Source organism: Hippoglossus hippoglossus, chromosome 4 (assembly GCF_009819705.1).
Source record: "Hippoglossus hippoglossus isolate fHipHip1 chromosome 4, fHipHip1.pri, whole genome shotgun sequence".
In the NCBI taxonomy this organism is placed as follows: Eukaryota; Metazoa; Chordata; class Actinopteri; order Pleuronectiformes; family Pleuronectidae; genus Hippoglossus; species Hippoglossus hippoglossus.
Window position 1 is genome coordinate 18,264,169 of NC_047154.1, and position 22,458 is coordinate 18,286,626.

General features: G+C 41.3%; 1 protein-coding gene across 8 annotated transcripts in view; it reads left to right on the top strand.

Annotated features, from left to right (window-relative positions):
- camsap2a (calmodulin regulated spectrin-associated protein family, member 2a) overlaps positions 1–22,458 on the top strand; it is a 49,333-nt gene that overhangs the window by 13,621 nt on the left and 13,254 nt on the right. For 4 of the 8 annotated variants that reach the window (XM_034584139.1, XM_034584137.1, XM_034584141.1 and 1 more), the window contains exons 3-7: positions 4,506–4,667; positions 8,398–8,481; positions 14,157–14,189; positions 15,304–15,445; positions 16,556–16,695. In XM_034584139.1, the coding sequence (XP_034440030.1) occupies positions 4,506–4,667; positions 8,398–8,481; positions 14,157–14,189; positions 15,304–15,445; positions 16,556–16,695 (561 nt within the window). Of the gene's footprint in view, positions 1–4,505; positions 4,668–8,397; positions 8,482–14,156; positions 14,190–15,303; positions 15,446–16,555; positions 16,696–21,732; positions 21,980–22,458 lie in introns of those variants that run through there. The other 4 variants (XM_034584140.1, XM_034584144.1, XM_034584145.1 and 1 more) reach the window with 2 other exon arrangements.

Genomic DNA, 22,458 nt, shown 5'->3' on the forward strand with positions numbered 1-22,458 from the left:
CAGAGGTTGTGGTGTGCAGGCTCCGAGGTATATGGAGATACGTGCGGCTGAATGAGTGTGAAGTAAAGTGATGCTGAAGGGAAGCATATGAGCTCTACAGACATAAAGGTTGAAAACATGACGTCATGAGATACCATGGAGGAAACTGCTGCCTTATTGCAAAAGACAAAGCAGATCTGCTCTAGTGAGGGAGACTGTCCCATTATTTTGGCAGCAAAATATCTCCAACTCTTCTCTCTCTCTCTCTCTCTCTGGACCAATTCAATTGCAGCATGCTGTCCGTCATACACTGTGCCTAATGAACACTGAAGTTTTCATATGTATTAAAATAGCAAGAGAATAGCAGAAGTTCCATTATAGGCTGAGCTGGTAAACCTATGGTCTCTCTAAACAAAAGTAGCATTATGAAATTGCATATTGTTAAATCTCACTACATTTACAACAGATCAGATAATGTACTATTGACACTGATTTATATAGCGGTTACTGCTGTTATAGATCTAATAGTCCCAAGTTCATTTTCAGCCATGGGACTGACACTGCATTATAAATCTCAGAGTCTATTGGTTATCGTCTGATGATGAATCAGCCTCCGAGGCCAATGGCCAATATTTTGTGGCTTCCTGACACTGGATACCCAGGCCAAGACTCAGACTTTCATTCTGCGTACACTGTTTACGGTTGGACCAACAACGTGAGAGACTAAGTCGACGTAACTTTAATGTTTCTCCTCACAAAACACAGTGATACCCTTTTATCTACCTGCAGGCAGCCAAAACCTACTCAAACAGGATCGGTCAAACCAAAAACTGAAAGCAGAAGACTTCCGATCTCAAATCCTTGTCCCTCGCCTGCAGATTCTGCTGATTCACATGCGGAATCCGTTTACAGAGATCACTGGCATTATTAGATCTCTGTTCAAGCTAGTAATTTGGTCAGTGCCATAAACATATCAAAGTTCAGAACCCAGCTTTAGTGTTCAGCGTTAATACAATTTATCAAAACTAGGACATCCATGAGTTGTAAGTACCAGACAAAGTCATATTCACAATCTCACTGTCATACACTGCTGAATCCTGGATTGAGCTTGTCGTCCTATACACCAGCTGCCTCCAAGCACCCAGTGGCCTTGTGTCATTTATTAAAATTAGAGACTGCCGGTCTGTGGTCCTGTAAACACGATTAGTTCACTTTGTTGTCATGTTGTCTCATCGGACCACAGCAGATCCCCATCAATATCCTCAAAATGTCAGGACAGGGGGACAGAGGGGGACAGAGGCCTGGGATGATTTCAGATGGTCCCTCAGTGGCCTTTTTTTTTAGATTGTTCTTGCCCGGAGTTGATCGTTTCCTTGTCGAAATACAGGGCAAATTTGTGACCGTGCTCTGGAAACCAATAACAGGACATGAGTGTGGCTATTAGCTCGGGTGCAGCCTGTGAGGATATTGTTTTACAGTGTTTGGACAGGCTAAATGAAGGCCAATGGGAAAGCTCTTGACAGTGTATCATTAAGTGGGGTTGGTTTGTTGCTGAGTTTCCAGATCAGAGACGGTGGAAATTAAGCATTAAGCTAATGGTGTGTTGCGCAGGGAGTTCATGTCAGAGCTGAGGAAGAATTTACACTTACTCAGCTGAGCCAATGAACAGCAAGACTATGTTATGCAAGAAAATCTCTTCAGCATCACTGGTTGTCGTGGGTTTATTTTCCAGATGTTGTACAGCATGATATCAGCTGTGTGGCTGTTTGTTGTGTCACACTAACAAAGAAACCATGAAGGGATTACACACATGACTGCTCACCTTTTGAACATGAAATCTTCAAGAGACAATCAAACACTTCAACTACTCCAGCTTCCCCTTTCACAATAAGAGAGAAATCTCTATGGGATAATCTCTATGGGATGTTTTGTAATATATTGTACCTTTTATTTTTGCCGTGGTGCTCTGCATCATCGTGGATCTTCAAAGAATTATTCTAATTGGATTAGCTCATGGAAAAGCCGCTGCCCCAGTATAAATATTTGGCCGTCTGATTCCTGGGTGGTACATGCTGGATAAACAGGACTATAGGGACTAACAGAGGGAGCTAAATGTAGGAGCTAAGAACTAAAACACACAGATCACCAGGTTTTCACAGGCTGTACACATATCCCCACAATGCAGTAAAGACAAGGTTATATTTAACTTTCCACATGCATCTTTATATTAAAACCCACACCGCAGACTAAAGTCATTGATTGTCTCCGGATTTGAGAGGCGTTGATTATACCTCTGTATTTGGCTGCAGTGGAATAATGTTTTTATGTAAATTATCCGTTTGTTCCTGCTTTGATTTGCCTTTCATAACATTGCACCAGATGCATGATGTTACATAGCTAGTTAGCATCGCTAATGAGTAAGCAGTGAATAAAGAATAAACAAAATTTGACTTGAAAATAGGGGAGCAAAAAAAAAGAAAGAAATGCAGTTGATGCAGATAAGTGAATAAGTGATGGGTTTAAAAGCAGTTTTGAGTTTTGTAATAGAGTCCAGTTTACACATTTGAGATGGAAGTGAATCAAAAATCATAAGTTTGGGTGCAGAGTAGGAAAAGGCCTTGGCAGCCGGTGTGCTGCGGTTAGTGGTTGGCAGTGCCAGTCGACCACAGTGCGCAGGAGGGAGTGTACATGTCTGTCTAGGACTGAGCAAATCGAATCGTGTAGAAAACAGTCTGTGGTAACGTTAACAAAAGGTTGCAGACATAGTTACAGAGCAAAGACTGACCACTGGAAGGAGTCTGAGTTTACCTTTTCTTCCTTGTTATTATCATTGTGCATCCTGTTATTATCTGAAAAAAATCTGCTTGCACCATGTAACAAAGGTGACGCTGGAGACATTCTCTGTGTCTTCATTTAGATTGATACAGATCTTAGGCCAAACACACCAACATGTCTGACTTTCCACGTACTTGTGACCCTTGAAATTTGATCTTTTAGCTTGATAGAGATCATGTGGCAGATAATTAAAAACCATGGGACTGCTACACAACCTACTTTTAGTCGTATTTCATTGGATGTCATGTCAGTTTACTTCAGAGCCTTTCTTGACATTCATCATCTCGGCTAAGCAGGCTGTGTTTTTACGGCCGTCCATTGGTTTCTTTGTCGGTCGGTTTGTTTTTCTGCAAGATTACGCCAAAACTACAGAACGGGTTTCCATGTAACTTGGTGGAAACATGGTACATGGCCCATTCAATTTTGGCGCATCTCTGAACGAACGGGTGGATCCAGGAACTTTCTTTAACATTACAAGATTTTTTGATATTTTCACCAGTTTCCTAGGGAGATAGCTAGGATTTTGATTATATTTAATTTTTTGTTGGACTGATATATGAGTGTGTGCAATTTGGTGCAGCTTGACTGAATTTAAGTGGCATGTTGGGCCTTGGTGGAGGTATGCGCTCCACTGAGTGCCACTGTAGTTTGTCTCTGGCCCACAAAGAGATGAACTTTTACATTTATACTGTTAAATCCAGTGGTATTACTTGTAGATTGCTCATAATGGAACTAAAGCAGACATTCCTCTGTGAATAAAGAAAGAGATACTATTTATCCTCAAACACTTACTGCTATATTAATATGCATAACGCTCATCGTTATGACTGACTCTAATTGGTCTCTGTCATGAGGAAGGTGTCTTATCCAGGCTTCTCAAAAGGCCGGCAGTCAGTGTGAGGAAAGTGGGTCGTGTAACGTGGGATGGATGCACTTGTTTCCAGGGCGACAGCCACAAGGGGATATTCAGCTGAAGGCAGGCTTTCAGATGTACAGTACAGTGAAGGATATGGAGTCCAGGTCCTATGTGAATAAGTCACTGAGCTTTCAATGTCACCACTGCCGACTGTTGCAGTGATTCTCCGTAACTTAAAAATGTCACTTTCATAAGGAATGGTACATATTTCAAACAGAAACAGAATAATTACAAGGCTAAATATCTGTTTAGTGTTATATTCTCAAACTTAATCTTTTAAGATGAAGGAGCCAGTTCTTTCTGCTCAGATACATTGGATTTGAACTTGGATTTGTTTGTAATCAAAAGGATGCAGGACGCAGGATTCTTTATGCTTTGTTACCATAATCCTGTAAAGGTGTCTGATTTCACTATCGTCTGAAAACTCAGTCTGTCACTGAGATTAAAACATGATTCAAAGTTAAAATCCTCTCAGCAGCGTGTTCAGATCTTTCTCTTTAGTTGAAATTTCAAGGAAATAATCTCGACCCATTCCCTCATTCGTCATTTTCTCGTCACACACCATTTTACACTTGGTGTCTTTTGAACTTTGCAGTTGCGTTTGACTTAAAACAGATGATTCTGGAATGTACACTCATATTATTGCATTTCCTGTGAAGTAGCAGTGAATGTGAGCAAATATACAATGTGCAGGAAATTGAACATCTGCTGGTATTGCTCGCTATCTCAGGTTTTTCACCCTCTGAATCTTTCTCTGCGTTGTCCACTCTTTCAGAGCGCCCACCTGGCGATGATCGACACTCTGATGATGGCGTACACGGTGGAGACTGTGAGTGCGGAGACGGTGATGGCCTGTGTTTCTCAGTATTTGCCCTGTAAGCCTGAGGTGGAAATGCCATATGATACGGAAGATGCAGTGACCACCTGGATCAACAAGGTGGGTCATGGAGAGTAACAAAGGTCTGTGCATGTGTGTCTGAACTGAAGAACAGCTGACGTCCCTCCTCAAATACATGATGTGATGACATGGTGGTGTGTCCATATTCTAAATGGTGAAAGGAAATTTGAGCACCTTTTAATATAATTTTAAAACATTATCTTGTTAGAAATAAACAATTATAACATTAACTAATATAGTTAAGATTATATGCATATGACAAGTCATAAAGTCTATTGATGAGGTATTCACTTCAACTGATTTTTTTTTTCAAGATGTTTTCACCTAAACTGAAACTCAAGTATCAAGATAATAATACAACAGAACAGATGAATAAACCACAGAGGGAACAGATAGATAAGCAGAGATTTGAAGTAAGCCATTTTGCTTCAGTGTTCTGTCAAAGCTGACGACTTGTGCACACTCTGTACACAAGAGAGCTTGAGCTAACCTGACCTAAATACCATCAAATCTGTCACACACACACAGCTGCAGCCCGCCCCTGAGCCCTGAGGCTGGTGACTTTATGAAGAGCACAGGTGAACTCAGAACAAATGAGAAAACAATGCTGCAGGTGGACTGTTCCACTTTGTTACTGATACTGAGATTGACATGTGTTTTCTATACATGTCATGTATAGCTTGTCCGCGACTCATTGTATGTGTAGGACTATAGAAACAGGATAAGCAGGAAACATGAGAATACAACAGAGTTACGGGAAACCTTTGAACTTTTTCTTTTCATGATGGCGTCCGTTAACATTTCCTGGTCCTTGTGGCTCCTGGCCCTCACCTATGACACTTTGACACGTTGACTTTTAAAGACTAGTACTGATAATATTGGGTGAAGGTGCGGTTAAGCAACATTTTCTGTCCTTACATAACTATTCATCAACTATGTATATTTCAACCAATAAGCGAATTAGTATGTATGAGTGTCAACCATAACAGATGAAGTCCCTTGTTTCAGAGTAGCTACAGTTAAAGGTTCGGTGTGTAGGATTTAGTGACATCTAGTGGTGAAGTTTCCTGTTGCCTGTGGTAGCCTTCAGTTGTTATAAAAACTCAAAAGTGTTAGTTTGTCCAGTTCGGATGACTAGAAAACATGGCTGCCTCTAATAATGCCCATATCTGCTGCTTGGTTGGGAACGACATTACTATGGATGTAGATTTTATGAAGTTATTTATTATTACTCTGTAAATCTTTTTAGGAGCTACAAGGAAACAAACGCACACTTTTTAAACAATTTTGACAGCAAATATCACATGCAAGACCTTTTGCACCTTGCTCTGTGTGAATCAGAGTGTCTGAATGATAAGGAAGTGGCCGTCCTCATGGCCTACATGTACAGATGGTTCTGACGCCTTCAAACAGAGCTACAAGGTCTGTTTACATTCTTCTGGTAGGAACTCTGGGCTGCTGCCAGCTCTGAGCTTCACACACACACTCACACACACACTATATCTAACAGGAGGTGTGGTCGTGGAGTCCCACTGCTCGGACATATGGTTCTCTGTTGGAGTCCCTGTGCGTTCTAAAAGGTCTAAAATCCACAAGCTTAAAAAACTGATTTCTGCTTTAACTTGATCCAGATTTCTTCTTTAGCTTCAGAGACAAGTTGTCCAAAGAGCACGATTGAATGAGATTAAATTAGATTCAGTTCAATTTGACTCTGGTTGAATTTAAATGGCAAAGACTCCCATGATGTACACTACCGTTCAAAAGTTTGGGGTCACTTAGAAATGTCCTTCTTTTTCAAAGAAAAGCACTGTTTTTTTCAATGAAGATAACATTAAATTAATCAGAAATACACTCTATACATTGTTAATGTGGTAAATGACTATTCTAGGTGGAAGCGTCTGGTTTTTAATGAAATATCTACATAGGTGTATAGAGGCCCATTTCCAGCAACTATCACTCCAGTGTTCTAATGGTACATTGTGTTTGCTAATCGCCTTAGAAGACTAATGGATGATTAGAAAACCCTTGAAAACCCTTGTGCAATTATGTTAGCACAGCTGAAAACTGTTTTGCTGGTGAGAGAAGCTATAAAACTGGCCTTCCTTTGAGCTAGTTGAGTATCTGGAGCATCACATGTGTGGGTTCGATTATACTCTCAAAATGGCCAGAAAAAGAGAACTTTCATGTGAAACTCGCCAGTCTATTCTTGTTCTTAGAAATGAAGGCTATTCCATGCGAGAAATTGCGAAGAAACTGAAAATTTCCTACAACGGTGTATACTACTCCCTTCAGAGAACAGCACAAACGGGCTCTAACCAGAGTAGAAAGAGAAGTGGGAGGCCCCGGTGCACAACTCAGCAAGAAGACATGTATATTAGAGTCTCTAGTTTGAGAAATAGACGCCTCACAGGTCCTCAACTGGCAGCTTCTTTAAATGGTACCTGCAAAACGCCAGTGTCAACGTCTACAGGGAAGAGGCGACTCCGGGATGCTGGCCTTCTAGGCAGAGTGGTAAAGAAAAAGCCATATCTGAGACTGGCCAATAAAAAGAAAAGATTGATATGGGCAAAAGAACACAGACATTGGACAGAGGAAGATTGGAAAAAAGTGTTATGGACAGACGAATCAAAGTTTGAGGTGTTTGGATCACACAGAAGAACATTTGTGAGACGCAGAACAGGTGAAAAGATGCTGGAAGAGTGCCTGACGCCATCTGTCAAGCATGGTGGAGGTCATGTGATGGTCTGGGGCTGCTTTGGTGCTGGTAAAGTGGGAGATTTGTACAAGGTAAAAGGGATTTTAAATAAGGAAGGCTATCACTCCATTTTGCAACGCCATGCCATACCCTGTGGACAGCGCTTGATTGGAGCCAATTTCCTCCTACAACCGGACAATGACCCAAAGCACACCTCCAAATTATGCAAGAACTATTTAGGGAAGAAGCAGGCAGCTGGTATGCTGTCTGTAATGGAGTGGCCAGCGCAGTCACCAGATCTCAACCCCATTGAGCTGTTGTGGGAGCAGCTTGACCGTATGGTACGCAAGAAGTGCCCATCAAGCCAATCCAACTTGTGGGAGGTGCTTCAGGAAGTGGGGGGGGACATTTCTACAGATTACCTCAACAAATTAACAGCTAGAATGCCAAAGGTCTGCAATGCTGGAATTGCTGCAAATGGAGCATTCTTTGACGAAAGCAAAGTTTGAAGAACAAAATTAATATTTCAAATAAAAATCATTATTTCTAACCTTGTCAATGTCATGACTATATTTTCTATTCATTTTGCAACTCATTTGATAAATAAAAGTGTGGGTTTTCATGGAAAACACGAAATTGTCTGGGTGACCCCAAACTTTTGAACGGTAGTGTATGTCTTTAAACACAGACCTCTATTGTTCTATCCTTAAATAATAGTGTTAAAGTGAAATGATGAAAAACAAATGGTCACACTATTGTCATAACTGTTTATTCTATAATCAAATAAAATACAATTAAATCCTTCAATATTGACTGTATGCTACTTTTTAAATGTTACTACTATGGATGCTAAACTTTTAATATTTACTCTAACTGAATTAACTATAGAGGCTCGATTTTAATAACAAAATTAATTAAATTTGAATGTGATTACTCTTGATTCCTCTTATGAATAAGATCAATATGAATTGAAGATGAAGGAACAGTTTTGGTTTGCTCCCTTTATTGGATTTTCCTTATTGATGCTGCCGCTGGTTCAGTGAAGTTTAATCTTGTTTGTACTCCCTCTCCCAGGTGAATGAATATCTGAAAGACACCGTGGCTCAGGAGCAGAGGAAGAAGGAGACGCAGAGTGAAGAGCCTGCTGGGAGTCCTCGGGTGGGTTTCCTTTCCTTTCCTCATCTTTCCTTTCCTTTCCTCTCCTCTTCTCTCCTTTCCTTTTCTCACACAGCTTTAATTCTTCTCATGAACATACAGACACTTTAGATGGACAGTTTCAACCGAGCTAACTGAAATCCCTGGCTACACTTAATGGATTTACAGCAGCAGTCGTCTTTTGACTGACAGTATTTGTCCCAGGCTTCTGCGTCACTTTGATATCCGAGACCAGTTTCCTCGACAACACTCAAAGCTGTTAAACTTCAGCTGCCATCGAAGAAATTCTCACTCACACTCACTCTGAGCTTTAGAGGAAGCTCAATCCGTATTTATGAAAGGAAGCGAGGGAGAAATCCAGGCTACATCTCTAATATCAGAACAAGTTTATTCACCCTGATGACTGCAGATGCTTCACTCGCTGTATTTGTTGCTTCACCAGCAGATCAGTGCGTTCTAGTCTAATCAGCCCAGCAGTCATTTAGTGCAGGATCACCCATGTTCAGGGTCCTGCCCACAGCCCATATTTCTTCTATAAGCAGTCATTTCTAATGCCATAAGACAGGCTGGGGTGGCCTGCGTGTCTGTTTGTGTTTATGTTTGTATTATGCAATTAGATACACATTATGTGTTGTGTATTCGAGTAACAGGGGTAATCTGTGTTCAGCAGAAACTGCCTCACAATAAATCATTCACTGATCCACTGAATAATGTATTTGTTCATTCACTGCACATAAAGCAGTTTTAAATCCCACAGGACGGCATTTTAAGTTAATGTGTATCATTCATACATTACGGCTCTAAAGTGCTGGTATTCACTATGATTGGATGTTTCAGTGGTGATGTAAGATCAAGTAATTTCCCTGTGTCTTAGCTTTGTATAGGGGAACCCTACCACTGCTTCTTTTCAGTATTGACAGCAAATCACAATAATAATATATATTTTTTCATTATTCAATCGATAATAAATTATTCTGACACAAGAATAATTAGAAACATACATTTACACAGGCTCTTATAAAGCAGCCTGTTAGTCAAACAAGTCTCTCATCAGATTCTCAGATATTTGTATTCTTCCAGTTTCACATCTGTCATCCATTAGTCACGTCATAGACAAGCCCACTCGATCCCTGTGAGTCATCTGGACATTAACCTGCTGAATTCTCAAATGAGCTCACTCTGACATTTCATTGGGGGCTGGCAGTGACTGACTCAGACATTTGATGCCCTTGTAAAATGTCCTGAGTGTGTTGAATGTCTAAAAGCAGCTCCATCTCTGTGGCTTCATTGTGAGCTACCAGTTCAGCTTCATTTGCTTTCATTGGATTGGAAAGCAGTGACCTCTCTGTGGTTTTTTCAAATGATGCAGAGGGTTTGAACAAGTTTCACTGACCCGTGAAAGTCATGAGCGGCACGTGTTAGTTAGATAACCATGAGGATGAGCAGCAGTACGCCCGTCTCCCTCTTGTGTTTGCCTCATTAGTTTCTATTTTCTACCAAGTGAAGTTGCCTTTTCTTTTGATCTGCACTCGACTCCTCCGCACTCTCTTCATCGCCCCCACGCATGTTTTGGGTCACACCTCCTTTCCCCGGCTTCCTCTGTCACAGGTCAGGCTGCACACTATGACACTCGGCTAGAAAGTTAACCTCGGGGAAAACATTGCAACCCTGTCCCACGTGTTCAATCATGCAGGGAGCTGAAATGGAGCACTGCAGTTTGTGTGTGCGTGTGCGTGCGTGTGCGTGTTTTCCATCTCAGTCCCAGGGGTGTGGTGTTTGATGCTGATGTGACCAGTCAGTGTGCAGACGCAGCACTGCATGCTTCAGCTGTCCCTCACAAACACACAGGAAGATGCACACACTGCCGAAGCTGAGTCAAAAAATAAGTGACATCATATTGTCACTAGAATTTTTTTAATGCTTAATAGACAAGAAATCTTTCCAAAGTTTCAACTGACATTCCTCCACTTCCTCCCACGGTATCAAAACCTAGCCAAACTATTCAGGCCATTTTAAGCTTGTGACATCATTTGGAGCCAGAGTTCACGCAGTGGAGAACGTGTTGTTGCTGTGTTTACGTGTTCTCAACCTTTTTTTATAGCATAAACAAACTAATTAATCCAAACTTATCTGAAAAACTAGCACGAGAACAAACATCAGTGAGATAAAAACTACCTAAAATGATAGCAATCCTTTTTTTGGAAAAATGTATTTAATGTGTACTTTACCTTTTTAGTTTGTTTGTTTTGTGCATTTATACCTCTTGGATTAATTAAAGTATACTTCTATCAGAACAGTGTTCCACCTGGAGTTGCTAAAATAAAGTTATAACATTCTGTGTCTCAACAAAGTGATGAAAAGTTTTTCCATCAGCAAAAAACAGCCATAACCAGTTAAAGTACTGATATTAGTTGGACCATGTTAAAACCACTCTGCATGCTTTGTAGTCAGGACAGGTTTTGAATTTTCATTTTTGTCTGAACTTCACAACCCCGCTGCCTCCAGCAGGAGACGTTGCGTAATAACCACTCGTTGGCAGGAGAAACACAGACAGTGTTCTGGCCATTTTAATTTAATAATGCTGCTTCATCATTTATCCATCTCCTTTTAGATGTCTGAGTTTTTATAATTTTACTGTTCGTTATGGTGCAAGTGCCAAGTATCTTAATGTCCATTAAACATGTGTATATCAGTTACAAAATGTAAATTATGGACATCATTTGTACCAGAGTGTCATGAAACCACCTTTTTATGCTTATGACCGACGGCCATTCTCTGCCTCTGCAATCAGACCTAATTATTGTATTTTTTCTGTTGACAAAATGTTTAAAGAAAAGTTTGTGAATATGAGGAAATGTTTTATTAAGATTTTCCTCTGCCTGCTTCAAAACACTCTCACAATAACATCAGTCATTTGGCCCGGTGAAGGAAAGGGGAGTCTCACTTCCAATCAGAACAAGGTGATTAAGTTTTCAGAATTTGTAGAGGAGAACATTTTTTCTTAGTGGAAAAAACCCTGCCAGAACAAAGTATGCTACTCAAACTGCACTCATATGCACAAAATAGGGTTTTGCTGATAAGCAGCTCCATCTACCTTCCCTCTGACTCCCCCCCCCTCTTCTGTCTTTGCAGAACAACTGCAGTGTGAGTCACACAGGCAGCTTCTTCCTCGGTTAGACGTAAGAGAGAGACATGTATCCTCTGAGGACAACACTGTGGAGCTTTTACTAGGGCAACTGTGTTTTTATTAGGTGAGGCTGGGAGGAGGGTACTGGGTTGTGGTGGTGGGGGGGTGCCCTGCAGAGGCAGCGTCAGGACAGAGAAGAGAAGGACTAATCCTGTTAAATTGCAAATGCTGAGCTGCAGCTCAACTGGACATGTCTGGCTTCAGAGGATGAACTTTGATGGGAAGAGGCAGAGTCACAAGATGATTGAAGTGGGTTTGGGTGTGGTGTGTGTGTAAATATAGAAGTACTATTACTGTCTGTGTGTGAGTGTGTGGTGTCTGTTTGTGTGTGTCAGGAGATGATGGATTAGGACCCTACCTCTCCCCAGGGGTTTGATTGGTGATTTTATCAGATTTTAAACTCTGTCTGACCCTTCGTATCCCTCAGTTAAATCATTACTTCAGATGCAGTCAGTCAGAGAGTGAGGTTTGGAGTTGTGTGTTCAGAAAAACTACATTGAAAATAGGTGGTAACAGGTCATTTATCAAAACCCCAAATTCCCCCCCCCTGGTCACTTATTGTTATTGTCTTTTAGGGTAAGTCACAGAAATGTTAGAAATCATCCATTACCAGAAACAGGCATGAACTAAAATTACGATGTTGTCGTCAATAGACATATACTGGAGTCTTCAATCTCAGTTGTCTTTTAGAAGAGACATATTTTGTCCATATTCAGGTTCATGATTTAAATTTGGGTTAATACTTGAAAAGGTTTTCATGCTCTAATGTTCAGAAAACACATCCCTCTTCTCATACTGGCCGTTGCTGCTGCTCCTCTCCTCAGCCTCTGGTTTTAGCTGCTGTCTCTTTAAGGCCCCCCACCTCCTAATAAAGCCCAAGTCTGCTCTGATTGGATACATCATAAAAATATGATGCCGACATACTGTGACATTTCATTGGCAAATGGCAGAATCTCGTTCCATTCTCCCCTCCCGCCAACGGGATGTTCGACTTGTCCTGTGACTCAGCATTGACTTTGTGAGGCCACGTGTTGCCGTGGTGTGGAGAGGTGAAGTGAGGGCAGAGTCGGTCTGTCCCACTCTCTGCCTTTAAAGATACTGTGTGAATGTCAGTGTGCTACAGAGAATAGGGTTTTCAAGTCAGGAAGTCCAGGAATCTGCCTTTTTCTGAAATTATGACAATGTAAGTGACTCAAACATGTCTCACTATCACTGTCCACATAATATAGTGAGAAGAATTTAAATATACAGAATATGCTCTTCAATCATTTCTCCTGCAAACTATAATCTGATCTGTCAGTTCTCTGTTTATTCGATGAGAAGCCTGCTACGTGTCACTTTAGTCACATTCAAGCTGCGGTATCAGTTTCAAAGACGCTCCATTCACTGGCAAATAGATAAAATTGATTAACTAATATGTTGTAGATTGGATTAACTCCAGTATGTTCCACTGACGGCATCAGGCTCAAATTACCATTCACACAGTTGTGACGGGAGTATCCAAGCAAGCGACGATTGATCTTCTCAGCCTCTCGTTACCTTTATTTTGGAGGGTGTCGGTACAAAGCTGCTGTATTTTCTCACCAGTCACAGCTTCTCTTTGAAGCTGAGGACTCACCCGCCACTGAGTGACACTTACATTTAGTTCTTTGATGCTTCCAGGTTGTGTGAGAACGAGCCGTTACTGAGGAAAGCCTCTCCTCTTCTGGAATCAGCTTACACAGTCAGTGGAGAGCTGACAGTTTGGTTTTATATTAACACTGTGGGTTTTTTATTTGGTTTTCCTGTAACTGCTGTAGGTCATTGGCTTTTCTCTCTTTAGCGACAATGAAATACATTTTGGGATTTTGTTGGTGCCATTAATTGCCGATTAATTCTTCTTGGCTATTTCTACTTTTAACCTCTCAACACAATTCACTGTCTCAACATGTCCTCAGTTTATAGTTTGGGGTCAGGTCCCGTCCCTCCACAAAGTTTCGTGGAAGTAGTTCAGTTTTTGCAAAATCCTGCTGACAATACTTTGTAATTCGTACCAGACAAAATTGTGAACTGACAACTGACAGCAATTGTCAAATGTGACGTACTACAACTGAAGTGTCGAGTACAAATGCTGCACCAGTGTAATTTACTTTCAAGCTTCAAATACAGGTCACCTGACGTCTAATGGTTGTCTATTTGTTTTATATGTGGTTTGAAATGATTCTTCCGTATTACTTTTCACACTGATGAGATTTAAGAGACATCCACGGGAAAAACTATTACAATACAGGTATTCTGTTCTATTCTGTTCTATTCTATTTTCTGCATTGAAGCCTCAGATTTATACTGAAAACTCCACACCACATTACATACAACACAATTTCACACTCCTCTTTGCTTTCTCACACCTGTCATGTCTCTCCTTGTATTGCTAATCGCATTACTAACTAATCTCACTAACAGGTATTTCTCTGTTGTTGTTGTTGTTTTGTCTGTTGCTTCGCTGCTGCAGTCTCCAACCAAGTGGTACATGAAGCTTGTGCCTGTAAGTCTACGCTCTTTCATCTGCGTCTCCATAGTGACCGTCTCTCCCGCCTCCCTGCCTCCATTTGTCTTGTTTGCCATCGTTTCATCACGAGTGTGCATCAGCCTGTGACTCACTGTTACTTCAATACTGCTTCTCTTAATCACCCCGGGTTTTCAAGAGGAAGTGATCCATTGTGTTAAATGCAGCAAAAATAAGAAGATGCATTCTAAAATGTCTTTAAATGTAGTTATTTGACAAGAGGAAGCAGTAGAGTGCAAGTCATTAGTTTTCCCTTTAGAATCTCTATGAATTGCTGTTTAATATAAGGTTACATTTATTGAAATCCAAGGTTTTAAAAAGGAATATGTGTATTTGAACTCTTCCCAAACACTACTTCCTTTTATGCTAACAAGGCTATTGTCAGTGGAACAAGAAACCCTCAGGGAATCACTGAAGAGGTCCAAAGAGATTCACCAAAAAATGAAAAAAGCTTAATTTTATTAGAATTTTATTTTAACAGATGGGACGTTTGGGGGCATTTTGCATGAAACAATATCAGAGAGAGAGAGACTCTGCAGCAGCACTCACTGCAGAGCCTCTTGTCTCTTTGCACTGTACGAATGTGTAGATGTCCTTATGTCCGTGCACCCGCTGTTACTGCACATATAAACCTGACACTTGACACAAGCGGTTTGGTTTCTATAAGTTGTATTTAAACTACTCTGCATGTCGAGAGGCTATTTATTTAGATCTTTATCCAAACATTAGATCGCACACCATCTGGAAAAATCAATGGTGCCGCCGCACTCGCTGCAGCAGTGGCTGTTTGTTTCCTCTCAGCGGGCTCACTATGTCTGCTGCTAACAGTTGAAACATCGTGGTGCACACGCTGTCAGGATCCAGAGGCATTCAATTACCTTCATACATGAATACATCCAGAGACGCCTCATTGCGTTTTAAAGTGTCGCTGCTGCTTTGAAGAGACATTATAGTTACAGCTGTAGTCACGGTCGCACCATTACACTGTACATGACATCTTCTTCCCCTATAGTTGCAGTATATGTAGATGTACAGTAGATGTAGATGTGATGTCGATGTAGGCAGGGTAACGTTGGTGTTTTATGTTACCCAGGCCCGGTACAGGAAGGAGCAGGCCTCGACCCTGTCAGGCCCCTGGATCCCCCCTGTGGACAACCTGCTGAAGGACAGCACAGACGGCTCGGCCCTGGGTGCTCTGCTGCACTTCTACTGCCCTCAGCTGCTTCCGCTGGAAGGTGAGGAGTCGGGGTGGTAGATAGGTGGGTGGGTCTGAGGGAAGCTTTCTGTTAAACCGTGTTCAGACATGAACTTTGCCGTTTACATATTCACAACGCGGCAGGAGGGGGGGCGTCTGGGTAGAGCAGCAGGAGGCAGGACATGACGCATAAACTCCACTGTGGCAATTACGCGTTTGTGTTATTAGCACATCGACCCTGCTGTCGGCCCTTAACGTCAAAAGCTCTAGAAGCTCATTGTCTTTTCAAGTTGACATCTTCAGATTCCTCACTGTAAACATTTTCCGGCTGTATTCTCACAGGGGCTCACTCGGACATTTTACTTGGGGCCTGGCAGGAAATGTGCAGAGCAACTGACTTGTACATTTGCATTCTCACATACAGCCCGAGATTTTGAGTGGTTTTAGAGTTGAGTGTGGTATTTTGCTGGTCATCTGCAGGTACTGCAACAAAATGCAAAAGAGGACAAGGTCTTTTGAAAAACAAAATTAAAACTATAGTTGTTGATATTTTCCACGTTCCAAACTTTTTTTCTTCTCCTTTTTTTGCTGTTCATTGAAACTTGAATGGAAAGTAATGACATGTTTCTGAATCCAGTGTCTTTAGATATATTACCTGAGCTGTTTTCTCATTAATTTCTGGTGTTAAATACTTAAATATTATTCCAGGGAATGCAGTTAGAGTTACAGTGATTGATACAGAGTTGTGTCACTTTGTCCACCTCCAAGCTTCAGTTATTAGAGCAAAGATCAGTCTTCACACAATCACATCACCCTGCTGATAAAGTTATAATGACAATGAGCTGAACTCACACAATCACTCATCTGAACTGAAAACAAAAGATCAATCAGTCAACATCTTTAAATGCATTAACTCACGGCTCCACCCACTGGTTGATGTGACTCAGTCGTGATTGGTCAGTAAACTACAAACCATTACACTGACACACCTCAGCAGCTCTTTACTGAAATATCCCCAACACTGTTTGTTCACACATCTCTGATCATAGCATCACCACCAGCAGCACTTTACAACCAGAGCCCCTTTACTTAGAGCTTTTACTTTGACCACCCTGACCCTGACTCACGATGGCTCCCTCTGCCCCCCCAGATGTGTGTCTGAAGGAGAACATGACTCTGGCCGATCGGCTCTACAACCTGCAGCTCATTCAGGACTTCTGCAAAGACAACCTGAACAGCTGCTGCCACTTCAGCCTGGAGGACATGCTCTACGCCTCCTCCACCATCAAGGTACCCATCAACTCTACTGCACAGAAAGTTTGAATTCCATAATTAAAATATCCTCCATCCTGTCTTAAACCTTTTCAGTTTAATTGGTGAGTGAAAAAAAAAGCTTTTTTACAGATCGGTACCATCAGTTTAGAGATGTTTAATAATTTATATTTTAGAATATGTTGAAATCCTTTGTAAATTGTATCAATTACCTCCACGAAGGACGGTATGATTTCACCAGTCCATTTCTTCGTTAGTTTTTTGTTGACTTAATGGATTTCCATGGAACTTGGTGGTGGAAGGGTGTGTGATAGGTCAGAGAAGAACCAGTTCAGTTTTAGTGTTGATCCGGATCAAGGGCGGATCCAGTAAATTATTTTTCATGAATTATTTTAAGAATAATTCATGAATGTTGATTTAAAATCGTGATATCTATGAGTGTGTGAAATTTGGTGCCGCTTGATTGAATTTAATGGAACTGGGCCTTGGCTGAGGAATGCACTCTACTGAGGGATATTCTTGTTATTAAATTACTTTCCCTGTGTAAGAGTTTGTATTTTGAGGCAGCAGCTGGTTTCGTAATTTGAGCTTTGAGCCACTTTCTGTTCTTTCTAAATCTCAAAATGTGCAGAGAAAAAGTGTGTCACGCGACATCGTGGAAAAGCTCGGACCTGACACATGTTTTATGAAACTAATCCTGTCTGGTCGGCATCGAGACATTCTCTCTGAAATTACTTTGAAAGTCAGTTTTTAAGAGTCGTTACAGTCTCAGGGAAATATCTGTCAGGATTTACACAGCTGAACTACTAAGACACTGAAACTGTCCATTTTAAAATGTAGCCTGTATGTATGTATCTGTGTCAACAGAAAGGAGCTATATGCCAATGGTAGGTAGTGGAAAAAAGATCGAGTGCAGGTCTTAGTTGGCACATTTACAGAATTACACACAAATCCAAATGTCCAAATGTGAAGTTAATGGTCGTTTCCATAAGCCGACACAAATCCCATTTGTGTAAATTCATTCACGGAGTTTTGACTTAACAAATTAGAGAAGCAGATGGCACAGTATCCAGTTAGAGAGGCTAAATGAAACAGGAGAATGGAGCAGCTCTGTTGGTCAGTGTGGTGACTCATGCTGTGGAAAAACCATCACTCCCAACTATTCTGTCTTCAGCGACCACAAGCTTGGAGAGCAGCACTCAGCCTGCTCTCCTAACATGTCTTTTCTCACACTCTCTTTTCTTTCTTTCATTTACCTTTCATTCCTGGTCCATTATTTCCTTCCTTGTCTTTCTTTACTAATGTCCTTCTCATTTTCGTTTCAAAACTCGCCCCGTCTTTCTTTACCGTTTCATTTTTGTTTCTGGGTTTCTGTGAGTCACATTTTGTCCTATCCTTCTCTGTCTCTCTGTCTCTCTGTCCCCGATCTGTCTTTATCAGTCACCGTGCTTCTCACTGACTCACTCCATCTCTCTCACTTTATCTTGTGTTCATTCCCACACTTCTCTTGTGACGTACATGCCACCACTGTGCGTGTATGTGTGAAATGGGATTATTGATTTGCAGTTTCATGGTATATAAATGTGTGATGCTGCTGGAGTGCATGTTGCAGAGAAAAAGCAAGGACACTGTTTTTCACAGTAAAGTCACGCCCTGTCCTACTTTTCTCTTTCTTTCTCACCACAATAAAAACTTGACATCAGCTATTAAGTCAGAAAACCTTATTGTTTTCGACTAGCAGAGATGACAAAGTGCTGATTTGCTGTCTGACTCAAAAAAAGGACGGTTTCCAGCTCTACTCCTCTGTGTAGTTTTCCTTCTCCTTCCCTTATTCTTCTTTCTTTATAAGACACGCCTCACTTTCAGTACTTTCACTAAAGGGGGAAAATGGCTCTTAATTTTGAGAAATGCATGCACACATCATAACGAGTGTTTCACCTTGATGGCTCAGAAATGTTTCTTTGTCATTTTTGTATTTTTTTTATACATTTGTATTCTTGGTCAGTTGCTGTGTGCACATATACAGCATTTAGTTATGTTGCTGCAGGGAGATTGACCTTTTCATAAAGTAACTATAACTGCCACTGGAGTCAATAGTTCCGACAACACCCCCCAAAACAGCCACTGCCACTATTCAGTTCCATAAAAATCATTATGGCTACCACAGTCTGGATATGGTAGCTTTTGTCTGGTGGTTTGGTGTCTGTGTATTTTTGCCCGTTATTGTTTGTCTGTGTCTGTCTGAAAGGGTTTTTTGCCTGAGAGCTGCATACGATGTTAAAAACAGTTGATGCGTCTGGATGAGTTTGACTTTGTCTGACTGTCACCTCAGCTCGTCCTCTGCTGCAGGACTGTTGATCTCAGCAGATAAAATACAGCTCACTAACCAAACCTCAGCATTCATCAGTCATTTAGATTTGCCAATGCAAATCACATTTCATGTTTTCATCTGAAGAAGAGGGCGAAAAACAATTCCTGGATTCGCTTCATAATTTCATTGCCTCTCCCCTGTCACATGCACCATCCTGCCACAATCTCATGAAAATCAATCCAGTAGTTTGAGTAATCCTGCTCGCAGACAGACAAACAAACAAACGGCAATGGAGGCAATAACAGAGGAAAAAGTAGAACACTTCACTCAACAATCTTTAAATTCTCTTACAAACAATATGAAACTACTGAAAGTAAAATAGCAGGTGCTCAGTAACAGCCCCAGCCATATTAAGATTTGTACTAATGTTATAGTAACATGCTGTATATAAAAAATGTTTCTTCTCAGATTGCTAAACAGAATTGAAACAGAGCTCACATACACCAACTTAACACACAACATGGTAGAAATGTGAGTCATGTGAACCAGCCTGTATCAGTATTTTTGCTGACTGACTTCACAGGGGATAAACAGCACAGCAGCGTTACTGCATCACACAGAACCAGTCAGAGTCAGCAACCTTGACCCAGTTTCCAGGTAGACTGCGCGTCGTGGCCCTTCATACTAATGAAGACCTTATTATAGAGATGGAGCTGAGACGTCAGATGGGAGGGGGGGGAAGGGAGGTGCTGAAGCAAGAGAAATGGGAAACGGGAGAGAGGAGACGAGGATAAGTGATAACAGAGTTTAGAGAGGAGGCTGAGGTGGGAGAGGAGAGAAACTAGATGTGTTTAGACTTGTCCGTCACTGAAACATGTGCACACAAACAAACGCAGACAAACACACAATGACAAATATCACAGTTGGCTGAAAGCATCTATGTGCCTGTTCTCCCATCAGATCCAATTGGAGATTATTATGTCCAAAAAGGAGGTTGTGTTTTCACCCCTGTCCGTTTGTCTGTTGCTTGGTTTGATTGTAAACAAGATTAGACAAAAACTACTGGACGGATTACCACAAAACTTGGTGGAAGGATGCATTATAGGTCAAGGAAGAACTGATTAAATTTTGGTGCAGATACAGGGAGGGATCCAGTTCCATTTAAAATTGTGGAATAGAGCATTTTTCAAGATTTCGATTGATTTCACAGAATTCAATAATTAAAATCTTGATAAAATAAAAAAAATCACGCATGAACATTATAGGACTAATATGATGAGTGTGTGCAATTTGTCACAGATTTCCAAAAAAGTCTGGATCTTATGAATTCAAATGTGGTTTCATAAGGACACTGAACTATATTAAGGACTATATGACATTGAAATTGTGATTGATTAATCTGCAGATTTTATTTATTGACTGATAAATAGATTTTTCTATGAATTGTAATTAAACAACTATTATCATTTACCAGGACCTTGTTCTGTCTGACCAACAATCAAAAAAATAATAATCCTAATGACAAAGTAAAGGCTGAGCAGCAACACCACGGAGAGCATCAAACCACAAAAATGAAAAGAAACCTGACAGATAATCCTGAGAGGAGACACCTCAGTTCAATTTAAACACGATGAGCAGACTGAAGCTGATGTGATTCAGACACTTTATCGTATTATCTGAAGACAGAGACATTCAGTATGTGCAGAAAATGGGAAGTTAGAGTATGAAGCTTCAGTCCCCATTATGCTCAGTGTGCATCAATAAGAGACAATAGATCCCAACCCCCTAAACCTCCGAATACTACTGAAAGCCATTCCTTCCTAATGGACACGGGGACAGTGAATCACGTCAACACACTCCCATCCACTGGCTCTTTGTCTAATTAATTCACAGCCCATCTAAATTGCCATCTGTGGATCCGAGGAGGAGGAGGAGGAATGAAATTCACCGGCTTTGGGTTTTTGCCTAATTACTCATATTTCGTTCAGTGGACATGCTGAGGTGACTGTGAGGAAGGCCGTTAACACACATACATCGTGTATTTACAGCATATCAGCAATGAGGGATGTATGTGTTATACTGGGATGTGCAGCAGTAATATGATGAGCTAATTCCTATTAGCTGATAGACTTTCATTTAGAATTAGAATAAACCTCAGTTCCTAGATCACTAGCAAATAAGAGGAGCATGGGTTATTTAAGGTTCTAGAATAGATCATGACACGCTCCTCAGTTCTTCTCTGGCCTCTTTTATATTTTTTTATATTTTCTTTTCTGCTCTTAGTGCGAAAACTGACGGGCAGCTGAGAGCAGCCTGATTAACTTGGCAGTAAATCGTGGGTTTTCCAGATTGGAGTGAGTCTGTGTGCAGGGCCTAGATCCTTTAATCAACCTTCTGGTCCAGTGATTGTTGACATTAATGCCCCGCGGACGCTCAGGGTGTGGCTGTGGGTCTTGTGTCTTGCTGAGTGGGATAATACAGTTTGCAGGCGTGGGACCTGCTGTTTTGTATTGGCAAGCATGTGAGGTTTTTATACAGCCAGTGCGTTAAAACCTTAAATGGTGTGAGTGTGTGTGTGCCTGCATGGTACATGTGTGTGCTGTTTATGCCCTTCCCCCAGGGCGAATTAACCCCCCGCCTCCCTTCCTCCCTCCTCCTGTGAGCTCTTCTAGTGATCACCAATCAGATTCCTGTTTTCATTCTAAGAGTGACACAGTCTGACGCTGGGATCTGGCAACGCTGCAGCCCACGAGGTAGAAACGCCGGTCAGTGGGGACGTAGTGGCTGCTGACGGGGGGGTATTAAGCGATACACCCTCACACCTGGTGTGTCAGTAGTAGTCGGATGCACAGATGGGAAGAGAGAAGTGAGGGTGGATTACAGCCACCAGTCTGGACTGAACAGAAGAGAGGAGGTTGTTGTCTCTCTGTGTCTCTTCCTTCTTTTTTCCATCTTAACCATGGGAGTTCTTCAAATGCTGAACAGACTAAGGTAACCACAGCTTCCGTGTTTGTTTGAAAATCTGTGTTAAAACCACAGAGGAAAAGAAAATGGAACATGGGTTCAAAAGGACAATGACACACTTTTAACTGACCCACTGATGACAAATTTAAACAGCATCTGTTCAGTTTGCATGTAAAGACAATACTTTGATATTTTGCTACATGACTTGAATCACTTTTGTTCGATGTGCTCTACTTATTCCTCCACCTGAAGGAGATTCTGTCACAGACACATGCACCTTCTCAGACTTTTGCAGCTCTGCACGTGGGAGGTAAAGACAAAAGAGGGGGGGAAATGTAAAAATGCTGCAGTAACACTCATGGGAGATGAGTGTTTCTGGTGTTAATTGCCTCTGCCCCTCCTGGTGAGCGTTTGGGCTGCAGTTTCGGGCTTAAGGTGTGTGTGTGTGTGTGTGTGTGTGTGTGTGTGTGGTCGAGTGAAATGTTGCTGATGAGGTGAATCAGAAA